This window comes from Sinocyclocheilus rhinocerous, unplaced genomic scaffold, assembly GCF_001515625.1.
Source record: "Sinocyclocheilus rhinocerous isolate Xijiao unplaced genomic scaffold, SAMN03320098_v1.1 scaffold1646, whole genome shotgun sequence".
Lineage (NCBI taxonomy): Eukaryota > Metazoa > Chordata > Actinopteri > Cypriniformes > Cyprinidae > Sinocyclocheilus > Sinocyclocheilus rhinocerous.
This window is the reverse complement of record NW_015644630.1, coordinates 221,866-240,911: the sequence shown is the minus strand read 5'-3', so window position 1 is coordinate 240,911 and position 19,046 is coordinate 221,866. Positions and strand designations below refer to the sequence as shown.

At 38.6% G+C, this 19,046-nt stretch overlaps 2 protein-coding genes across 3 annotated transcripts in view; both read left to right on the top strand.

Annotated features, from left to right (window-relative positions):
* Positions 1–15,183, top strand: part of abcc2 (ATP binding cassette subfamily C member 2) — a 26,474-nt gene extending 11,291 nt beyond the window's left edge. For both annotated transcript variants that reach the window (XM_016576344.1, XM_016576343.1), the window contains 19 exons: positions 419–503; positions 783–849; positions 1,030–1,156; positions 1,246–1,422; positions 3,208–3,375; positions 3,614–3,797; positions 5,109–5,262; positions 6,675–6,774; positions 6,872–7,091; positions 8,258–8,412; positions 8,672–8,827; positions 8,984–9,183; positions 9,548–9,674; positions 9,769–9,870; positions 11,069–11,212; positions 11,320–11,478; positions 13,924–14,090; positions 14,350–14,544; positions 14,865–15,183. In XM_016576344.1, coding sequence (XP_016431830.1) covers positions 419–503; positions 783–849; positions 1,030–1,156; positions 1,246–1,422; positions 3,208–3,375; positions 3,614–3,797; positions 5,109–5,262; positions 6,675–6,774; positions 6,872–7,091; positions 8,258–8,412; positions 8,672–8,827; positions 8,984–9,183; positions 9,548–9,674; positions 9,769–9,870; positions 11,069–11,212; positions 11,320–11,478; positions 13,924–14,090; positions 14,350–14,544; positions 14,865–15,018 — 2,841 coding nt within the window. In that variant the 3' untranslated portion in view covers positions 15,019–15,183. The remainder of the gene's footprint in view (positions 1–418; positions 504–782; positions 850–1,029; positions 1,157–1,245; positions 1,423–3,207; positions 3,376–3,613; positions 3,798–5,108; positions 5,263–6,674; positions 6,775–6,871; positions 7,092–8,257; positions 8,413–8,671; positions 8,828–8,983; positions 9,184–9,547; positions 9,675–9,768; positions 9,871–11,068; positions 11,213–11,319; positions 11,479–13,923; positions 14,091–14,349; positions 14,545–14,864) is intronic.
* A 2,759-nt stretch (positions 15,184–17,942) lies between these two features.
* LOC107758569 (cytochrome c oxidase assembly protein COX15 homolog) overlaps positions 17,943–19,046 on the top strand; it is a 16,341-nt gene continuing 15,237 nt past the window's right edge. The window contains 1 exon segment of the mRNA XM_016576339.1: positions 17,943–18,005. Within this exon segment, the coding sequence (XP_016431825.1) occupies positions 17,943–18,005 (63 nt within the window).

Below are 19,046 nucleotides of genomic sequence, written 5' to 3'. Positions count from 1 at the left end.
AACAGTCCTCCATAAAATGTGCTGCACACATCTGAATATTTGGGTTGAAGTGTTCTGGAACAGTGTTGTAAATACAACAACGATTTCTAGTCGTGTCCATTTTTGGAAGAACAAACAAAGGCTTCTTTTTTTGCGTGAACATTTGGGCGGTGTTATGCAAATCTTCCCACATAGTGAGGTAGACATGTAGGGGTGTGTTAGAACGAGCCGTTTTAGGGGGGCGTGGCTGACTCTGAACTTTAATAAAGAATATCTCTTTGGATTCGAGACTTTAGTCTTTGCAACTTTACAGATCTTCTTTATGCACCAAGAGCTTGTAACACTCCAAAGAGAAAGGAAAAATTGAAATCGCATCATATGACCCCTTTAAAATATCATTGAACTAATTAGAAATCTGTACTCTCTGAACTTTGTTCAGACCGCTGTGTCTAAGAAAAGACTCGAGAAATTTCTGAGTGGTGATGATCTGGACACAATGGCGATAGCGCGTGACGACAGCCACAGTAAGAACTCATTGTTATAGAATTTCCTATAAGATCCATAGACGAACTTCAAAACAAGCGTCTAACTTTTGAAGAACTTCTATGAGATTTTTAGACAGGCTGATTTCAAATTATTTTAGAATCTGATCAATCACATTCTGACTCATTACTTTTTGTGGTAACAATGTGCTTTTGAATAGTTACTTAACATACCGCAAAGAACATACTTCAGAGCAACAGCAGTAGTGTAGTGTGAAACCTGAGAGAGTGATCAGATGTTATCATCACTTCCTGAATTAGGTGCCGCCGTGAGCATGACTGAAGGCACATATGCCTGGGAAAGAGACACAGAACCCGTTCTGAAAAAGTGAGCGTTGCCATGTTTCACTACAACATTACACTTTCATATTTCTACACTGTTACAGTAAACAGCAGATGCAACTAAAACTGTTCTTTAGCATTACTGCTGTCATCAGCTGTGTGTTTGCGTGCGTGAGTGTGTGTGTGTTCCGTCTAGCGGTTTTTAACCAGTGATTATATTGTTCAGTGTCTCTCTGGACATTAAACCGGGTCGTCTGGTGGCAGTGGTCGGGGCTGTAGGGTCTGGAAAGACGTCACTGATATCCGCTCTGCTGGGAGAACTGCACAGCCTCAAGGGTCGCATTAATATCAAAGTAATCAAACCGATATTATTATGTCACTCTTATTTGCTGGCTGGAGCGTTAGTTACGTGTGTTTGCTCATGCATCTCGTGGTCTCTCAGGGGTCTGTAGCATTTGTGCCGCAGCAGGCCTGGATTCAGAACGCCACTCTGAAGGACAACGTCTTGTTCGGCTCTGATGTGAATGAGGAGCGTTACCGGTCTGTGGTGGAGGGGTGCGCACTCGGGCCAGACCTGGATCTTCTGCCAGGAAGAGATCAAACTGAGATCGGTGAGAAGGTAAAGTGTGTGGCATGTTGATCATAAAATAGTTTCCCTTTTATGTCGATTTGTCTACAGAGCAGTGGATCCCAACTGTCCTTGACCCTGGAGCACAAAACCAGTCATAAGGGTCAATTGGTTAAAAATTAAATATTGAGAAAATCATCTTTAAAGTTGTCCAAATGAAGTTCAATGCATATTACTAATCAAAAATTTAGTTTTGATATATTTACGGTAGGAAAGTTACAAAATATCTTCATGGAACATAATCTTTACTTAATATCCTAATGATTTTTGGCATAATTTTTTTTTATAATTTTGACCCATACAATGTATTTTTGGCTATTGCTACAAATATACCCCAGCGACTTAAGACTGCTTTTGTGCTCCATGGTCACATATAAGAAAACCTGAGAACGTGACCATAAAGTCACAGTTTGCATATTCAGAAGCAGATTTAGGCATGGGAGACATGGGCATCTTGCCAGAGGCGTGCGAAAAAAATGAACTATATACTGCATGTCCAAAAATGGCCATTTGGGTTCAAATACAGAAGAGTTTAGGATTGGATCATTATTGCAGTGATTGATGTGTTTGTGGCATGCTGTATGTTTTGCAGCAGTTTTTAACTTTTAACCCTAATTGATGCAAACAACCATGTCGGAAGACGTATCCATGTACATATTCCATTATCATGGATTATGATTCACCAGGCGCAGTTTGTGAAATAGTAGTTCAGTGAACATATGGAATCATTTTCATCTATAAATTTGCCACCAAAGAGTCCTGATCCCATCCCTTCTACTGAGACAGGACTAACTGCATTACATCGTAGGTTAAGAACCTCTGCACAATTAGGTTTAGACTCTCATATCCTCATAAAAATGAAATGCTTTTAAAATCCTCTTTTAAAACTTTTAACTTTGGTATCACTTTATTTTAGGGTCTCTTAACTAGTTGCTTATTAGCATGCATATTACTAAAATATTAGCCATTTATTAGTAGTAATTAAGCACATATTAATGCCTTATTCTACATCCCTAATCCTACCCAATATCTAATCTTAACAACTACCTTACTAACTATTAATAAGCAGTAATTAGGAGTTTATTGAGGGAAAAGTCATTGTTTATAGTGAATAAATGTTCCCTATTCTAAAGTGTTACCTTAACTTTTAAATGTTTATGATTTTTATTATATTCATAAACACATACTAAATAAAACATGCATTCATTTACCATTAAAACACCTAATCAGTTAAAATTCATTTCTGGCAGTCCACCTTCACGCAGTATTCACACAGTTATTATGTGGTTATAAACATCAACAAGCACCGGTGAAAACAAAAATGTATAAGTCCTACATATCAACCAAGCGGAGTATTTGCCGGATATTCTTTATTTTCATTTTGAAGTTATCGGCACATGCTTAACCAATCATCACAAGTGTGTCAGTTCCAAACCGTACAGGCTTGTCAATGGATAATGTACTAGCTTTGTCTAGATTTCAGAAATGTTGCATATATTTCATTGTTGATTGTTAAATAGTATTATATAGCTTATATATTGGCATTATATCAGCTATCAGCCACCCTGATGTCTAGATTAATGTTTCTTAACTATGTTCCTGGAGGAACTCCAGCAGTACACATTTTTTGGTGTCTCACATTTTTTGGATGTCTGACTCATCTGTTTCAGGACTTTGAGTGTCTAATGAGCTCAACTATTTGATTAGGAAGAGTTCAGAAATGTGTAGTGCTAATGTGTTGGGAAACTCTTTCATGTGTCATATTCTGTACCGCAGGGCATCAATCTGAGTGGAGGACAGAAACAGCGGGTGAGTCTGGCCAGGGCGGTCTACAGCTCCGCAGACGTGTACCTTCTGGATGACCCACTGTCTGCGGTAGACTCACATGTGGGGAAACATCTGTTTGAGAGGGTGATCGGACCCAAAGGACTGCTCAAAGACAAGGTAGGAGACTAATGTCAATATTCTGTCTACACTAAAAAGATTATTTATTTTGTTTCTATGGCAACTGACTGCCAGATTTTCTTCAGGCTGGCTTCCCAACTTATCTCAAATGTAGACTGATCTCTAATGAAAATACAATGCTCAATCACTAAATAAAGCATATTTTCTGTCTTACCTAAATTGCTGCACTGCAAACCAAATGCATTGCTCTGTTTTGTCCTCATCTCTTTCTCTGTAGACTCGTATCCTGGTAACTCATGGGATCAGCTTCCTGCCGTATGTAGATGAGATTGTTGTCTTGGTGAATGGGGTGGTGTCTGAGGTAGGATCATACGACGGCCTTCGAGCCAGTAAAGGAGCTTTCTCTGAATTCCTGGAAACGTACGGCAAAGACGAGAGCAGCAACGCTAATGCCAATAAAGGTTTGTCTCCCATCCAACATGTGCATTTTCTTATGAGCTTCAAATATTGTCATAAAATGGCCATCTGAACCCATTCTGAAAGCTTTATTGCAATGCTTGCGAGGTCTACATGCTTCAGCTGCTAGTGTGGGTTTCTTTTTCTCTTGGTTGCTTTATTTCTTGCCTTTCTGTGATGAATGGCCAAAACTGTTGAGTTCCCTTTCAGTCGGTCACTCTCGACGTCACGTCGGATGACCGACGAATTGGGATCTCGCTTAGAGAGACCAATCTACTTCGAGTGTAAACTAAACAAGCCAATGCACATTGGCATGCGATTATTGCATCCAGCTGCCGCTGATCACAGCGTGAGTATAAGTAGGCAGCAGATGCAGCGCATATTCAGCTTTTCGCTTCGGAGCCGAGTGGTTCTATCGTTCTGCTCCTGACCTTCTGCTAAGAGAAAGCTACAGTCAAGCACGCTCTTCGTGAGCTCTCGTGCTGGTGGTACGGCGCTTCAGCGGCGGTGGTTTCCCATGTCGAGTGGGTTGCACACATCAGGCTGCACTACCCCCTGTGTGTGATGTGGATGCAATAATCGCATGCCAATGTGCATTGGCTCGTTTAGTTTACACTCGAAGTAGATTGGTCTCGCTAAGCGAGATCCCAATTCGTCGGTCATCCGACGTGACGTCTCCGTTCCCTCCTTCAGGGAATGAGGGTTACCATACGTAACCGAGACGTTATTGAGTCAATGAACATGAAACCTGGGGTGTTATTATTCATCGTGATTTCTCAAAAGCTCCTTTGACCTCGTGGCTTGGCGTTTGCTCTGAGATGTGGTTTCAGCTGTTCGAGCTGTTAGAGAGGTGTGTGCCTTTCCAAATCATGTCCAGTCAATGGAATTTGAAGGCTGCAATTCAAGTCATAAAGCTGCTAAATAGTGAAAATAATCGTGCAATGCTATTGTAAAAATAAATAAGAGCTTATTTTTGATGAAGACAGCTCTTAAATTCACACAATAGCAGTCACGGTAAGCATTCACAAAACTGAACACAAAATGGTCATAAAATTCTCTACTGTAGATGATTGGTTTTGGGCAGTATTAATAGAAAAAGCATGCAGGGATCAACACTATGAAGCTTCACTGGAAATAGTAGACCATTCTACTATCTATACTATGACCTGTGATCTCTAAAACATTACATAGAAATAAAAAGGCCTATACTTGAAATGCACAGTTTTGAAGTATGTTGGCATGTCTGCTAACATCAAAACATGCGGGCAAGTCTCTACACACATTCACTTTATTTGTTGTTCTCATTGTTCAAAAAGCATCAGCTCAGGAGTCAGACTTCGAGCAGATTGACATGCTTCCCGAGGGTTTGGAGCCACAGGCTGATGGCTCTCCTGAGGACATTGTCTCAAGCACACTAAAGAGAGAAAACAGCTTGCGCCACAGCCAGCGGCACAGCAAACAGAATGGAAGGTAAAATCAACACACCATAGACTAGTATTCCACATTTCTCACAGATATAACTGAACGTTGCCCCAGTTGAGCAAGTATTCTCATGATCTTCACCAGGGCCGGATTTACCTCTTTTTGTGACATAGGCAAAACAAGTTTTTGGGCCCCCCTTCCCTATTAATATAATAGACCTAATGTTACCACCCAAGCAAACAAAAATATTTCTTAATCAGTGGAAACCGTTACAGTGTTTTCTATCGCAATAAGCACTTGCGTTCAGTCAATAAAAATTGAATGTATCTCTGCATTTGTTTGAGAACTCAGAAAGACCATTCCATTAATAGGCGCGGCGTACCACTTCGGGAGTTATTTCTCTAATAATTTTAACGGCCAGGAGTCACAACCACACATCAAGACATTGTTCAGATGATTTGTTTCAAGACATTTGATATGTTTCCGTCCTGAAAACTTTGAGACCTTTTTTTCCAAAGCGTTCAGGTGCTTGCGCTCCGGAGGCGTCTGCCGTTGCTAAGCAACCATGACCTGCGCTCTCCATGAAGACGCGAATGTTTCAGCAAAGGATAAATGGATTTCCAGCACTAAAAATCGCTTGCAGTAGCTCTGCTATTAAATTTATCTAAAAATGGCCATCCCTGTAAAGATATGATCAGCTGTTCCTTCATCTTGGCTGAGCTTTCAATGTTGTTACGGTAAAGGATGAAGCTGATTGGTTGGTTCTTGTCACATGACCTGCGGTGCGCTTGCGGCATTCTGAAAAGTTGAAATGTTTTTATCTCTGTGGCGCGGACAAGCCTGGAAAAAATTAGCGCGTCGCACCGCGTGCACGTTGCTTCCATTATGAGCGCACCTGCCACGCTTCTACACTTGAAATAAGAACTTGAGCGCTCAAAAGACGCGACATGTGAACGGCCCCTAATGCAGTTATTATATATATAGAGAGAGAGAGAGAGAGAGAAAAGAGAGAGAGATATTAAGCACGTGTGAATACCTGCGTCTGTGCATTTCTCAGTGTTCAGCAGCAGCGTCTACTAATAGCGAATCTTTAAGTTAAACTGCTTCAAGAACCTCACTACTGAGAAATGGCATGTAGCTTTTCAGATTCGAAACTATTTCATTGATAACTTCGGCAGGGCGTTGACAACAAGTTTCTGTCCGCGTGTGTGCGCGAGTGCATGTGTGTGCGTCTGTGAGAGAGAACCAGAGAAAGCAATTGTGTTTGGGCCCCCCCTGGACGAGCGAGCATAGGCACGTGCCTAGAATGCCTATGCGTAAATCTGGCCCTGATCTTCACACATGCTACTGAAATGCAGATTCTGAATGAAAATCACTTTCTGAGCAACAACAGACTTCATTGCAGGAGTGCATTTTTGTATGCACCAAGACTGTTTTATTTATATATTTTTTGTCTTTAGTGTGAGCTTGAGGAAAAGCAGCTCCGTTCGATCCAAAAAAGACTCAGATGATAAAAAGGGACAGCGACTGATTGAGAAAGAAGCAATGGAGACAGGAAGGGTACATAATAGTAACTAAATGCAGTTTTGATATTCCATGTTTTCTTATCCATTTTTCCTCACTAACTTTGCAACTGATTTTTTGATCCATATTCCAGGTGAAATTCTCAGTGTATCTTCAGTATCTGAGGTCTATGGGCTGGTGTTTAGTCACCTGGAGTTTCCTGTTCTACTTCATCCAGAATGTGGCCATCATTGGTCAAAACCTGTGGCTCAGTGACTGGACTGATGATTCTGTAAAATATTTCAACACAACCTACCCAAATCACATTAGAGACACGAGGATAGGTGTCTTTGGAGCCCTGGGAGTGGCACAAGGTATGAGCAGAAAGAGGTTTAATAAATACTTTTATGAAAAGAATGAAATAGAGGACATCCTGATATTTTGTTGTTTAAATTTTTTATTTTTTTTAAGTATTAATAGTTGCAAGCAGTAATGACGTGTCGACGAGTGGGTCTAAAAAAAGCAATGTGATTTGGGTCAATTTAGGAGGACTGTTTCAAAGTGCTATAAGCTTGGGATACTGTGACCATGAACCACAATAACCACTGTGACTAAACATACAGCTCTAAACTAAACAATGCACACAGATGTGAGTTAGAAACGAAACTCTTCCTGTTTCCTTCTTTTGCTATTAAATGATTCCATCACCATGGCAACACTGCTTAAGATATTAAAAAATCAGGTTGGTGCGAATTGCATGAATCCCTTGAAACACATTAAATCCAGAATACCTGAATTTCTGTTGGACACGGAGTTGAGTAAATAATTTTAAGTTGTCCGGCTTGAAGAGTACAATATATGTGCCGAGTGTGGTGACTAGGTCAAAATGCGGCGCTACAGAACCCCCCTTTCACTCGCATTAGCTTCTCCCTCTGTCTAACGGCCAACAACTCTCATGTACAGTATGTGCCAAATTTCATGAAATTAAGCATGCAAAGAGCTTCAAAAACTGCTGAAATACCAAAATATGTCATTTGGAATTGAATACGGTTGGTGGTTTGAAAGAGAACAGACAAATATACAATAGCTTGTGAGTGAATGCATATGCAGTATGACATTGTGGTATTCAGAGAACTTTGCGAGGCCAGTCTTGATGAGGATTCAACAAAGACTTGAATAGAGCATCTGGGAAAGTGTAATCTTGGCTAGTCCATCCGCAAAGTGTTTCATACACACATTGCATTAGGGTGCCATGTTAGCCACATCCTCTTGCATTAATTAGCATTCCAGACTCTTCTACAAGGTGTAGTCAGTAATTTGGATAATTTGGAAAATAGGCCTTGTGGAATTCGGAGAGTGAGATGAAGAAAGTGTGATTTCAGTGTCCTCAGCAGGAGAGATCAAAGCTCTCACTCAGTGCTTTAGCTCTTTGTCTAAAAATAGTGAATGAGAGCCTTTTGTTTCACAGAGAAAAAAAATGGTAGACACAGCACATGAATGTTCGTTAGTGACTAAGTAATGGTATGTCTTTCTCTGTCAGGTTTTTTGGTGTTTTTGGGCACTATACTCCTAGCTGATGGATCCATTTCTGCATCCAGGTCTCTACACACAAGTCTGCTGTCTAATATTCTGAAAGTACCCATGGTGTTCTTTGATACCACACCTTCAGGACGAATAGTCAATCGTTTTGCCAAGGTATAGATAGGCCTGATTTAACACTGAACTTGATTTTGTTCATTTTTGCTCTTAAGCTAAAACAAAGATCTACTAATTGTAATTGTAAAGTTGTAGCCTATAATTAGTATATTGTGCAGTATGAAATATGGACCACAAATAGATAAGATTATATATATATATATATATATTTTTTTTTTTTGGGATGATTGTTATACTCTACCTGATGATTGTTATTCTCTAATTATTATTTTTTTTTCTCGATTTGGCTTATATTTAGGATATATTTACAGTGGATGAAATGATCCCGATGTCCTTCAGATCCTGGATTCTCTGTCTTCTGGGAGTTCTGGGGACATTGTTTGTTATCTGTCTGGCTACTCCAATCTTCACCGCAGTTGTTGTACCAATGGCTGTTATCTACTACTTTGTCCAGGTAACACAGAGTAATGATAAAAAAAAAGTACTCTGTATGGACATTAGTTTCTCTTACATACAGTACTAACTTAGAATCATCCATTTAGGTGAAAGAATTCAAATCTACCCTGCTATAGTCCAGTAATTTTGTATAAACTTGCTTCCTGTATTTTAGAGGTTCTATGTTGCTACATCCCGGCAACTCAGACGCCTGGACTCTGTATCTCGATCTCCCATATACTCCCACTTTGGAGAAACAGTATCAGGCCTCTCTGTGATAAGGGCATATGGGCACCAGCAGCGTTTCCTAAAGCAAAATGAGGACACTATTGATCAGAATCTCAAAAGTGTCTATCCTTGGATTGTTTCTAATAGGTCAGAGTTGGTACTCTATATCACGTTTTTTGCCAAGAGATAAATGGTCACATTTTATTTTAATGTCCAGTTCTCGCTATTAACAAACCATTAACTACAACTTTTGCCTCAATAAACTCCTAATTTGCTGCTTATTAATAGTTAGTAAGGAATTTGTTAAGTTTAGGTATTGGGTAGGATTAGGGATGTAGAATATGGTCATGTGGAATAAATCCTTTATAAGTACTAATAAACAGCCAATATGTTAATAATAGGCATGCTAATAAGCAACTAGTTAATAGTGAGAACTGGTTCCTATACTAAAGTGTTACCAGATAAATCTGTTTTGCTTTATAAGCCCTGAGTGCTGCTTGTTGGGTTTCAGGTGGTTGGCCATGCGTTTGGAGTCCCTGGGGAATCTGGTGGTGTTTTTCTCAGCTTTGTTTGCTGTGATCTCTCGTGACTCTTTGAATAGTGGACTGGTTGGACTGTCCATCTCTTACGCCTTAAATGTGAGTTTTTGATCCTGAGGTACTTGTGATAGTCAGTCAAATGACCTCAAGTGTGTTAAGTAACACTGTGTGCCACTACTCATGCTCTTATTAGGTGACTCAAACTTTGAACTGGCTTGTGAGAATGACGTCAGAATTGGAGACCAACATCGTTGCTGTGGAAAGAGTGAGGGAATATGCAGAGATCAAAAATGAGGTGTGATTGTTTTGGATTAATCTACTAATAACTGTTTTCCTAGTTGTATTGACTGTCTTAAATTTTTGACTGTAGACTAGCCTAAAACTGCAGTGGGCTTGATAGAAACAATACCGCTTACCACATAAGTCAAAACCTTCAAATGGATTTTTTTCCTATCACTAATTAATGGCTTAAATTTGAAAACCTCAGGAGTAGCATGTGCAACTTTACAAGAGTGACTGTTTGAAGTCTAAAATAGCATATCATATTTCCCCTATTGTTGTTATTGATATATCATTAAATGACATGTCACCTGAAAGAGCATTACGTTATTGAAAATTAGTACATCATACTTAATGAATTTCATAACTTTAAGGTAGAGGTGTCCAATTCTGGTCCTGGAGGGCCACTGTCCTGCAGACTTTAGCTCCAGCGTGCCTCGACACACACGAGTTTCTACAACCCCACTTCCAAAAAAGTTGGGACATTTTGTACAATGCAATAAAAATCAAGAATCTTTGACTTGCTAATTCTCTTTAACCTTTATTTAAGTGATAAAAGTACAAAGAAAATATTTCCAATGTCTTCACTGACCAGCTTAATAGTATTTTGTATATATAAACAAATTTTGATTTTAATGGCTGTAACACACTCTAAAAAAGTTGTGACAGAGTCATGTTTAACACTTTGTCACATTAACTGTCCTTTTAATTACAATGTTTAATCGTTTTATAAATGAGGATACTAATCGTGAAAGTTAACCGTTTAACCTTTTCACTTTTATTTTGCCAACGTCCAAACTTCTTTGGAGTGTGTTGCAGCCACATCAAAATTTGATTATATTTACAAAATACATTTAAGCCGGTCAGTGAAAACATTGGAAATCTTTTCTTTGTACTTTCGTCAATTAAATAAAAGTTAAAGGGAATTAACAAATCGCAGATTCTTGATTTCACTGCAATTAACAAAATGTCCCAACTTTTTTGAATTGGGGTTGTAGTATGCACAGTAAGACCTTGATTAGCTGGTTCAGGTGTGTTTGATTAAGGTTGAAGCTAAACTCTGCAGGACAGTGGCCCTGCAGGAACACCCCTGCTGTAAGGGAATGTTTGCACAAACTCTCCGCACCAGTTTTACCGTATTTGAACAGATCCATGTGAAATCCAGTGATTTCAAAAATTCTGCAATTTTAGTGTGAGAATATTTGTGTCTCCAGGCTCCATGGATCACCACTAATCGTCCTCCAGATGACTGGCCCACCGATGGGAATATTAATTTTGAAAACTACAAAGTTCGATACCGGCCTGAATTGGAGCTCATTCTCCATGGAATCACATGTGACATTCAAAGCACTGAGAAGGTGAGGAGACATACCTGATTCATGAATTATTATAATTTTTTCTTTGAAATATTGAAAATGCCACTTAAACAATTTTTTTAATCCCCCCCACCCCTGATTTTCCCCAGATTGGCATTGTTGGTCGAACGGGTGCGGGAAAATCCAGTCTGACCAACTGTTTGTTTCGTATTATTGAAGCTAGTGAAGGTCAAATCCTCGTTGATGGTATTGACATCTCCACCCTGGGGCTTCATGATCTCAGGAGCAGACTTACCATCATTCCACAGGTGCGTGAAGTACACAAGATACGTTCACATCAAAGGTTTGCCAAGTAGCACAGTTGTTGCCAAGGGTTTGAGAAGTTTCTGAAGACCCTGATTACTGAGAGGTTCTTCACTACTGTTAAAGAGATGCAAACCTCTGGCAATTATTTGCTTTTTGTTAGCCACAAATGACACCATTTATTTTTTTTGTAAGGGTGAGCAATCTTGTATTTAAATTACAATGTTAAAAGACCATAGAATAAACTACAAAAACGAAACCATACACTCACATGATCGCAGTTGTTACAAAAAAATCCGTATATGCATGGTCCAGAAGTTTTCTTCCTTTGTGGACTTAATTCCCTCAATCTGTAGTAATCCTCAATGTAGTAATTCCTTCAATTTGACTTTCTGATATGGGTTCACTTCAACTGCACTCACTTCAGGAACAGCTTGTCACTGGGGGACTACTTTGTTTGTTACCCCTAAACCAGGGTTGGACAGTCCTGGTGCTCAGACTGCACTGTCCTGCAGAGTTTAGTTTCAACCCTGATCAAACTGTTTTCTAATAATGATTAGCTGGTTCAGGTGTGTTTAATTAGGGTTGGAGCTAAACCAAAGCCACTAGAAGGCAACCTTTAGCCAAAAAAGCGTAACGGCTAATGCTAACGCTTCCACTTTGGCAGTATGTACAAATCCTGGCCAGGATGCGTCCTGGGAAAATGGCACGTATGGTCACCCTAAGTATGTGGGAAAGGAGACCAGAGGCCTTTTTTTTTTATGGATGTCAATGGAGGAGAGGCTTCACTACACAGAATAAACAGCTTTTGTGAGGAAACGGCTTATCATTTAATGAATCAACAGCCTATCGGCTAATTTCTATCATGTTTTACACTAAGCAATACTTTTGGATTGAACTATTTTTAGAGTTTACACCAAAAAAAATGCCGTTTTATAAGAGAAGTCACTGACTTTTTGTGACAAGTGGGATGCAGCTTACAGCACTTCTCATTCATTCCTATGGTATCCGTAAATGGTGATTGAGTGTCGCACAACTCTGACTGAAATTCAGTGACATCAAGGCTGTAATGTGATTGGTTATTAAGGCACACGTGATCCAAGTTAGCCGTTACCCTTAAAGTACTATTATGATCTTTTTAGGGTTACATAAGGTACAGAGATGTCCCTTTAAAGGTACTGTCCAAGTGACGAGCTGTTGCATCCCAGTATCATTTGGTATAATTTGTACCAAGGCAGCGTTCTGCTTACGTGATTTCTACAGTGTGATCGGAGAAAGTTGGCTAACACAATTTAAAAATTTACAACAAAGGGGCCTGCTTATTGGACACTGTTGGGAATTAGTTGAAATAAGCGTCTGTGTGTGAGCTGGGGTGAGAAAGGGGATGCTTCTTCCAGTCCAATAATGAATGAGTAATAAGTCATGGTTCTGTGCTTTGAGTTTCCGGTTAAACGGGCTTGCTCTGTAATGTTGCTGTTTGAGCATTAAAAGTTCTGCAAGGTTAGAAAGCTCAAAAATGACAACAAATAGCTCGTTCGGACTACAGCGCGCTTCTTCCAGATATTGTGACATCACAAAGTCACTAATTGAAATAATTCTCGCACACATAGTTCACAAAAAGGGGGCAATGGCCTGGCTGAGCTGCGCTAGAGAAGACAAAGAAGAAGAGCTGCTTTAGTGGTATATTGTCACTCTGTCACGGTTATGGTAAGGGGCCTTACATTTCCAGAACAAGCTCTAAGCGGTTTGCCAATCACAACGCCCTTTGCCAGCTAACCAATCAGAGCACATTTTGTATTTCGGAAGGAGGGGCTTCATCTAAACATGAACTAAACAGGGGCACGTGAGACAGACTAGACCGAGAGGTGCTGCAATAATGTAAAATATGTGAAACATAATGCGTATTTGAAACAATCAAGCATGCACTGTAAAAAAAAAAATCCATAAAATTTACGGTAAAAAAACGGCAGCTGTGGTTGCCGGAATTTTACTGGAATGAATACGGTAGCAACATTTTAGGTTTTACAGTTTTAACTTAAATTTACAGTTAAATACCGTAATTTCATTAACTGATATAATGTAAATATACCAACCTATTGAAGTACTGAAATCTGTTTTGTACCTTTGTTATACACTGATAACCACCAAATTTTTCACTTCCAAAAATGGTATACTACCGTAAAATTACATGTAATGTCCAATACAGTTTTTCACCGTATATAGTAGGGGAATTTTCCGTTAACCATTTAACAGGTTTTTACTGTAGCATTTTTACAGTCTTTCAACGTTAAATTCACAGTCATTTTTTACAGTGTGAAAACCTATTCTAGCATACCCCAAAAACCAAATCAAGACTTCATAAGAGGGCATAATAGGACCCGTTTAATGGAATGTAGTATCTGAGAGTGTCCCGCAATGCTGAAAATTAATAAACAAATGCTTTCTAACAGGACCCAGTACTCTTCTCTGGAACTCTGCGGATGAACCTGGACCCTTTCGAGAAGTCTAGTGACGAGGAGATATGGACCGTTCTGGAGCTGGCTCATCTCAAAGATTATGTCAGGGGTTTGCCAACAGGACTTCAACACGTGGTCTCGGAGGGTGGAGAGAATTTAAGGTTTGTGAGTTGTAAAACATGAACTACAATGTTTATTGGCATTGATCAAATGTGCTTTGAATGCACTTGATACAAATTAGTGCATCTTGGGGTGCATCAAAATTGCGCTGATTAATTATAATATCGATAGTTTTCAGTTTGTTTAGGTTTTAGCAGCCATAGTACTATAATAATGACAGCTAATCTTTCAATCGTGGATATAGAATTTCCAGATGCATGTTTAGTTTCTGATGTTTACATGTTAATGGATCTCCGACAGTGTTGGTCAGAGGCAGCTGCTATGTCTCGCCCGGGCCTTGCTCAGGAAATCCCGTATACTGATCCTGGATGAAGCCACTGCAGCCGTGGATCTGGAGACAGACGATCTCATCCAGAACACCATCCGCACAGAGTTTTCCCACTGTACCGTGCTTACCATCGCACACAGGCTGAACACTATTTTGGACAGTTCACGGTGAGCAGCCTTCAAGACGAATCCTTTTTATGTTTATAGAGCTTGATTCAAAGCGGCTTTACAGAGATAAATTGCAGTAATACTGCCTTAAATTTAATAAGATTATCATTGGCAGTTCCTTTTAACACTTGACTTAAAATGCTTTACCATAAACCTCTTTCAGGGAGCTGTAAATGTCATGCATATGCATAATTATATTAGGACTATGCTTATAAAAACTAAACTGAGACACATTTTATTCTATTATCAGTCACAACAAATGGAGGCATACAGCTGGAAATTGTACTGACCTTTCCTCTTTCCTCTTTTTGTATTTGTAGGGTAATGGTCCTGGATTCTGGTAAAATCGTGGAGTTTGATTCACCCAGTGTATTGCTTAACAACAAACAGGGACATTTCTATGCAATGGCTAAGGATGCTGGGATCAGAGGAGGGGAGACGAGTAAACCTACAAATATGTCTACTGACCTATAATGCTTAAAGTTTTTGCATTTCTCTTTTAAAACTTTACTAGTCTTGAGGACCAACATATTAAAATGTTAAGCAATTATATTATTATTATTCTCTATAATCCTGTTGTTTTTTTGTTGATGTGTTGACATGGATTTATATGTTGTGGCAATAAAGTTTATAAAATTTTGCATTTCGTATATGCCTATGTATTTGAAGAACATATGACTTTGCACATATTTGAATAACAGCAATTTAGAGAATTAGAGAATCTATAGAGAACATAGAATTCAGAGAATTAGAGAATCTATAGAGAATATAGCATTTAGAGAATTAGAGAATCTATAGAGAACATAGAATTTAGAGAATTAGAGAATCTATAGAGAATATAGAATTAGAGAATCGATAGAGAATATAGAATTTAGAGAATCTATAGAGAATATAGAATTTAGAGAATCTATAGAGAATATAGAATTTAGGGAATATATAGAGAACATAGAATTTAGAGAATCTATAGAGAACATATAATTTAGAGAATCTATAGAGAACATAGAATTTAGAGAATCTATAGAGAATATAGAATTTAGAGAATCTATTGAGAACATAGAATTTAGATAATCTATAGAGAATATAGAATTTAGAGAATTAGAGAATCTATAGAGAATTAGAGAATCGAGAATATAGAATTTAGAGAATTAGAGAATCTATAGAGAATTAGAGAATCTATAGAGAATATAGAATTTAGAGAATCTATAGAGAATATAGAATTTAGAGAATTAGAGAATCTATAGAGAACATAGAATTTAGAGAATTAGAAAATCTATAGAGAATATAGAATTTAGAGAATTGGAGAATCTATTGCGAATATGGAATTTAGAGAATCTAGAGAGAATATAGAATTTAGAGAATCTATAGAGAATATAGAATTTAGAGAATTAGAGAATCTATAGAGGACATAGGAATTAGAGAATCTAAAGAGAATATAGAATTTAGAGAATCTGTAGAGAATATAGAATTTAGAGAATCTACAGAGAATATAGAATTTAGAGAATCTATAGAGAATATAGAATTTAGAGAATCTATAGAGAACATATAATTTAGATAATCTATAGAGAATATAGAATTTAGAGAATCTATAGAGAATATAGAATTTAGAGAATTACTATATTCTGGGTGCTAACAACCTCACAAAAAAAGATACATAAACAAGTTCTTCCCTCAGTAACCTCTCCCACATAACTCAAATTAAGAAAGAATGAAAATGAAAGCCAAAAGACAATTTACAAAAGAAAACATGCATCCAACAACAGTCTGCCATTCAGTATGTGAGTGTGTCACTGGTCATGAGCACTGTAGAATCATGCCGGTTTATTGGTTGATTGCACTAAAGCAGGGGAGTCAAACTCAATTCCTGGAGGGCCGGAGCCATGCACAGTTTTCTTCCTCTGCTATTCACTGCCACTTAGCAAAATAGTCTGTTTGTGAGCGCCACCAAGATGTGAGCTGTGTCCCAAATGAAGCACTATGCACTTATTCTGCGCACTATAAACTCAACCATCTAGTGTTGATTTATATAAGCTTATTTTATCCATCATCAGAGTCTGATAGTCTCTCCCCCTCCAGTATGTAATTAAAGCTGCGAGCGCTGAATGCATGAAGTGTCCAACATCCCACACTGTTGTTTTGGTTAATAAAGTGCATCATCTGGGCATTTGAAGTGCACTCTTTTTTTATGTGATTTTCAGACTTATCATATTTTATATATATATAAAAGTGAATTGGGACACACCTATCATTTTTTGTAACAGCAGTGACTCTGGGCATGTGGCCAAAAGAGTGAATCTTATTGGTTGGACAGTCTTCTTCACAGTGCAATGGAAACGATTTGCACTGAATTTTTGCACTGAACATTTATGTTAGTGTGAACAGGCCTTGACTGCTGAAATAAGACTGGCATCCTGTTGTTCATCCATACAAAATCAGGACAAAACAGACAAAAAAAAAGAACATTTTGGATTTTTCTTTTCATCACTCCATAAATCTGAAAATTCCAGAATAAAATAAAGCATTACTTTTTTGTTTGTTTTTGTATAAAATATATGTAAGTGCTGCTGATGTAGAGTAGAAAAAAAAAACTAATTTTGAGAAAACTGCCTTTAAATATAAATATTGTAATTGAAATCTTAAGACACAATTAGATAAAGTGCAATAAAATAAACACTTACTTAAGTGTATTTTGGATGATTTCTTTCCACTAGTTTAAAGTAACATGTTTTATGAAAAGCCAAATAGGCCGATACCACAAAATGGACTAATTCATGAAAAAAAAAAAAGTTTTGTCCAATTGTGTGCAGTATGTCAGGAAAGCGTTCTGCCGCTGGTACACTTTGCTTTAGGCAAACACTACAGTGGAAATACAGCCACTGGTGACTTTCTTGCAAAATACTGCAGAGTTCATGCAAACACAGCAGTCCATTATGATTATGATATACATATCCTCTCAAGTGGCCTCATGGGATGTAAAGTGTCCACTGGATTCTCACAGAAAGTAGTAAGTCAAGTACTTTTAGCCCATACTGTGAATTTGGACACACCACTCTTTCCACATACCTTTTTTTAAAAAAATTAAATAGATGCCCATTCTGGTTGTAGGAATTGGAGGAGCTGAATCCAGAGTTTGGACAGATCCTTTCTTTTCCTTTAAGGAAAAAACATGCAGAGTGCACGATGATTGTCCGACATGTGCAGTAGAATGATCTCTCCTGCTATATCTGCAACCTACAGTAGGTGGCGGTATTACTCATCAGGAGGAAGCGGCTACAAAACCAGAGGCAGCAGCAGCAGCAGCAGAAGAGCATGGGCGGTGAGATAATCGGCATGCTGGTTACATGACTAGTAACTTCATAACACATTCACATGAAGACAGGTTTATCTGCGAGATCGAGAGCATGGTGCTGCAGGTACTCAGGCTCGCCTTGTCGTGTCGCTGTCAAACTTTACAACAGATACAGGTGAGGCACATTATTGTTACAGCAGCAGTGAATGCATGAATACATCATCATTTTCCAGGAACACGAATGTGCTTTATTAGTATGTAGCATAAGTGTACAGAGCGTGATCGCTAGTTTCTAATGCAGTTTCCCGTTCTGGAGAGAAGGTGACCTGGACGACCTGAATGAAACACTCCGGCGCAGTGATGTGTGGTTCCCGAACTAGTCGGATCTATATAAGTGAATGATATGAGTCGGCTCCCCGTCTGAGAGTCGATTTCTAAGACGGCTCTACGGCATTTATTTATTTGTTTTTATTTTTTTACTTTCTTAATATAAGACAAACTAATGGGGTGATTTTGACATGCTGCTTGTTGGCACACGCACTTCATGTACTGATGCTGCTGCTTTGATGTGTAGGTGATGATTCTCGCTCGCGACTGGTCGCTCGCACATACACATCAACAGAATCGACACAGTGCACAATGTGACAATGCTTCAGGGTTAATAGACATAACGATACAACTGTATTGAATGCTTCTGTTTTGCATGCTGTAATTTAGTTTTTTTAATCTGTTATATGCACACCATGTTAAATTGAGTACGATTTGTAATTTGTGTTTTGTATAGTTCACTAACGTTACCCTGAGAGCACAGGTCCGGTGTTACGAGATTTCCGGTTTCCGAGATTATCGGTTTCAGTGGGCGGAGCAAACATGAATATTCATGAGTTTCCCGGACATGTGCGTGGAACCAGGTGGAACTGAGAATTTCAGTTCAAGCTCGTTGTATCTAATCCGTGTATCATTCGATCATTCGTTTTTTGATTTAATATTGAAAGTAGAAAAATGAGAAAACGGCTCCTTTTTCGTTTTTTTGTTTTTTTACGAAAAACGAAAAACGAAAATTCAGCTTAAATTTTCGTTTTTCGTTCATGTGTGGAAAAATGAATAAACAGCTTGATTATTCGATTTCTACATGTGGGCGGGAATTAAACGCCCCTTTCTGCTGATTGGTCAGCCGAAGATCAAACCGTGCCTTCATCAGTTCTTCTGCAGTATC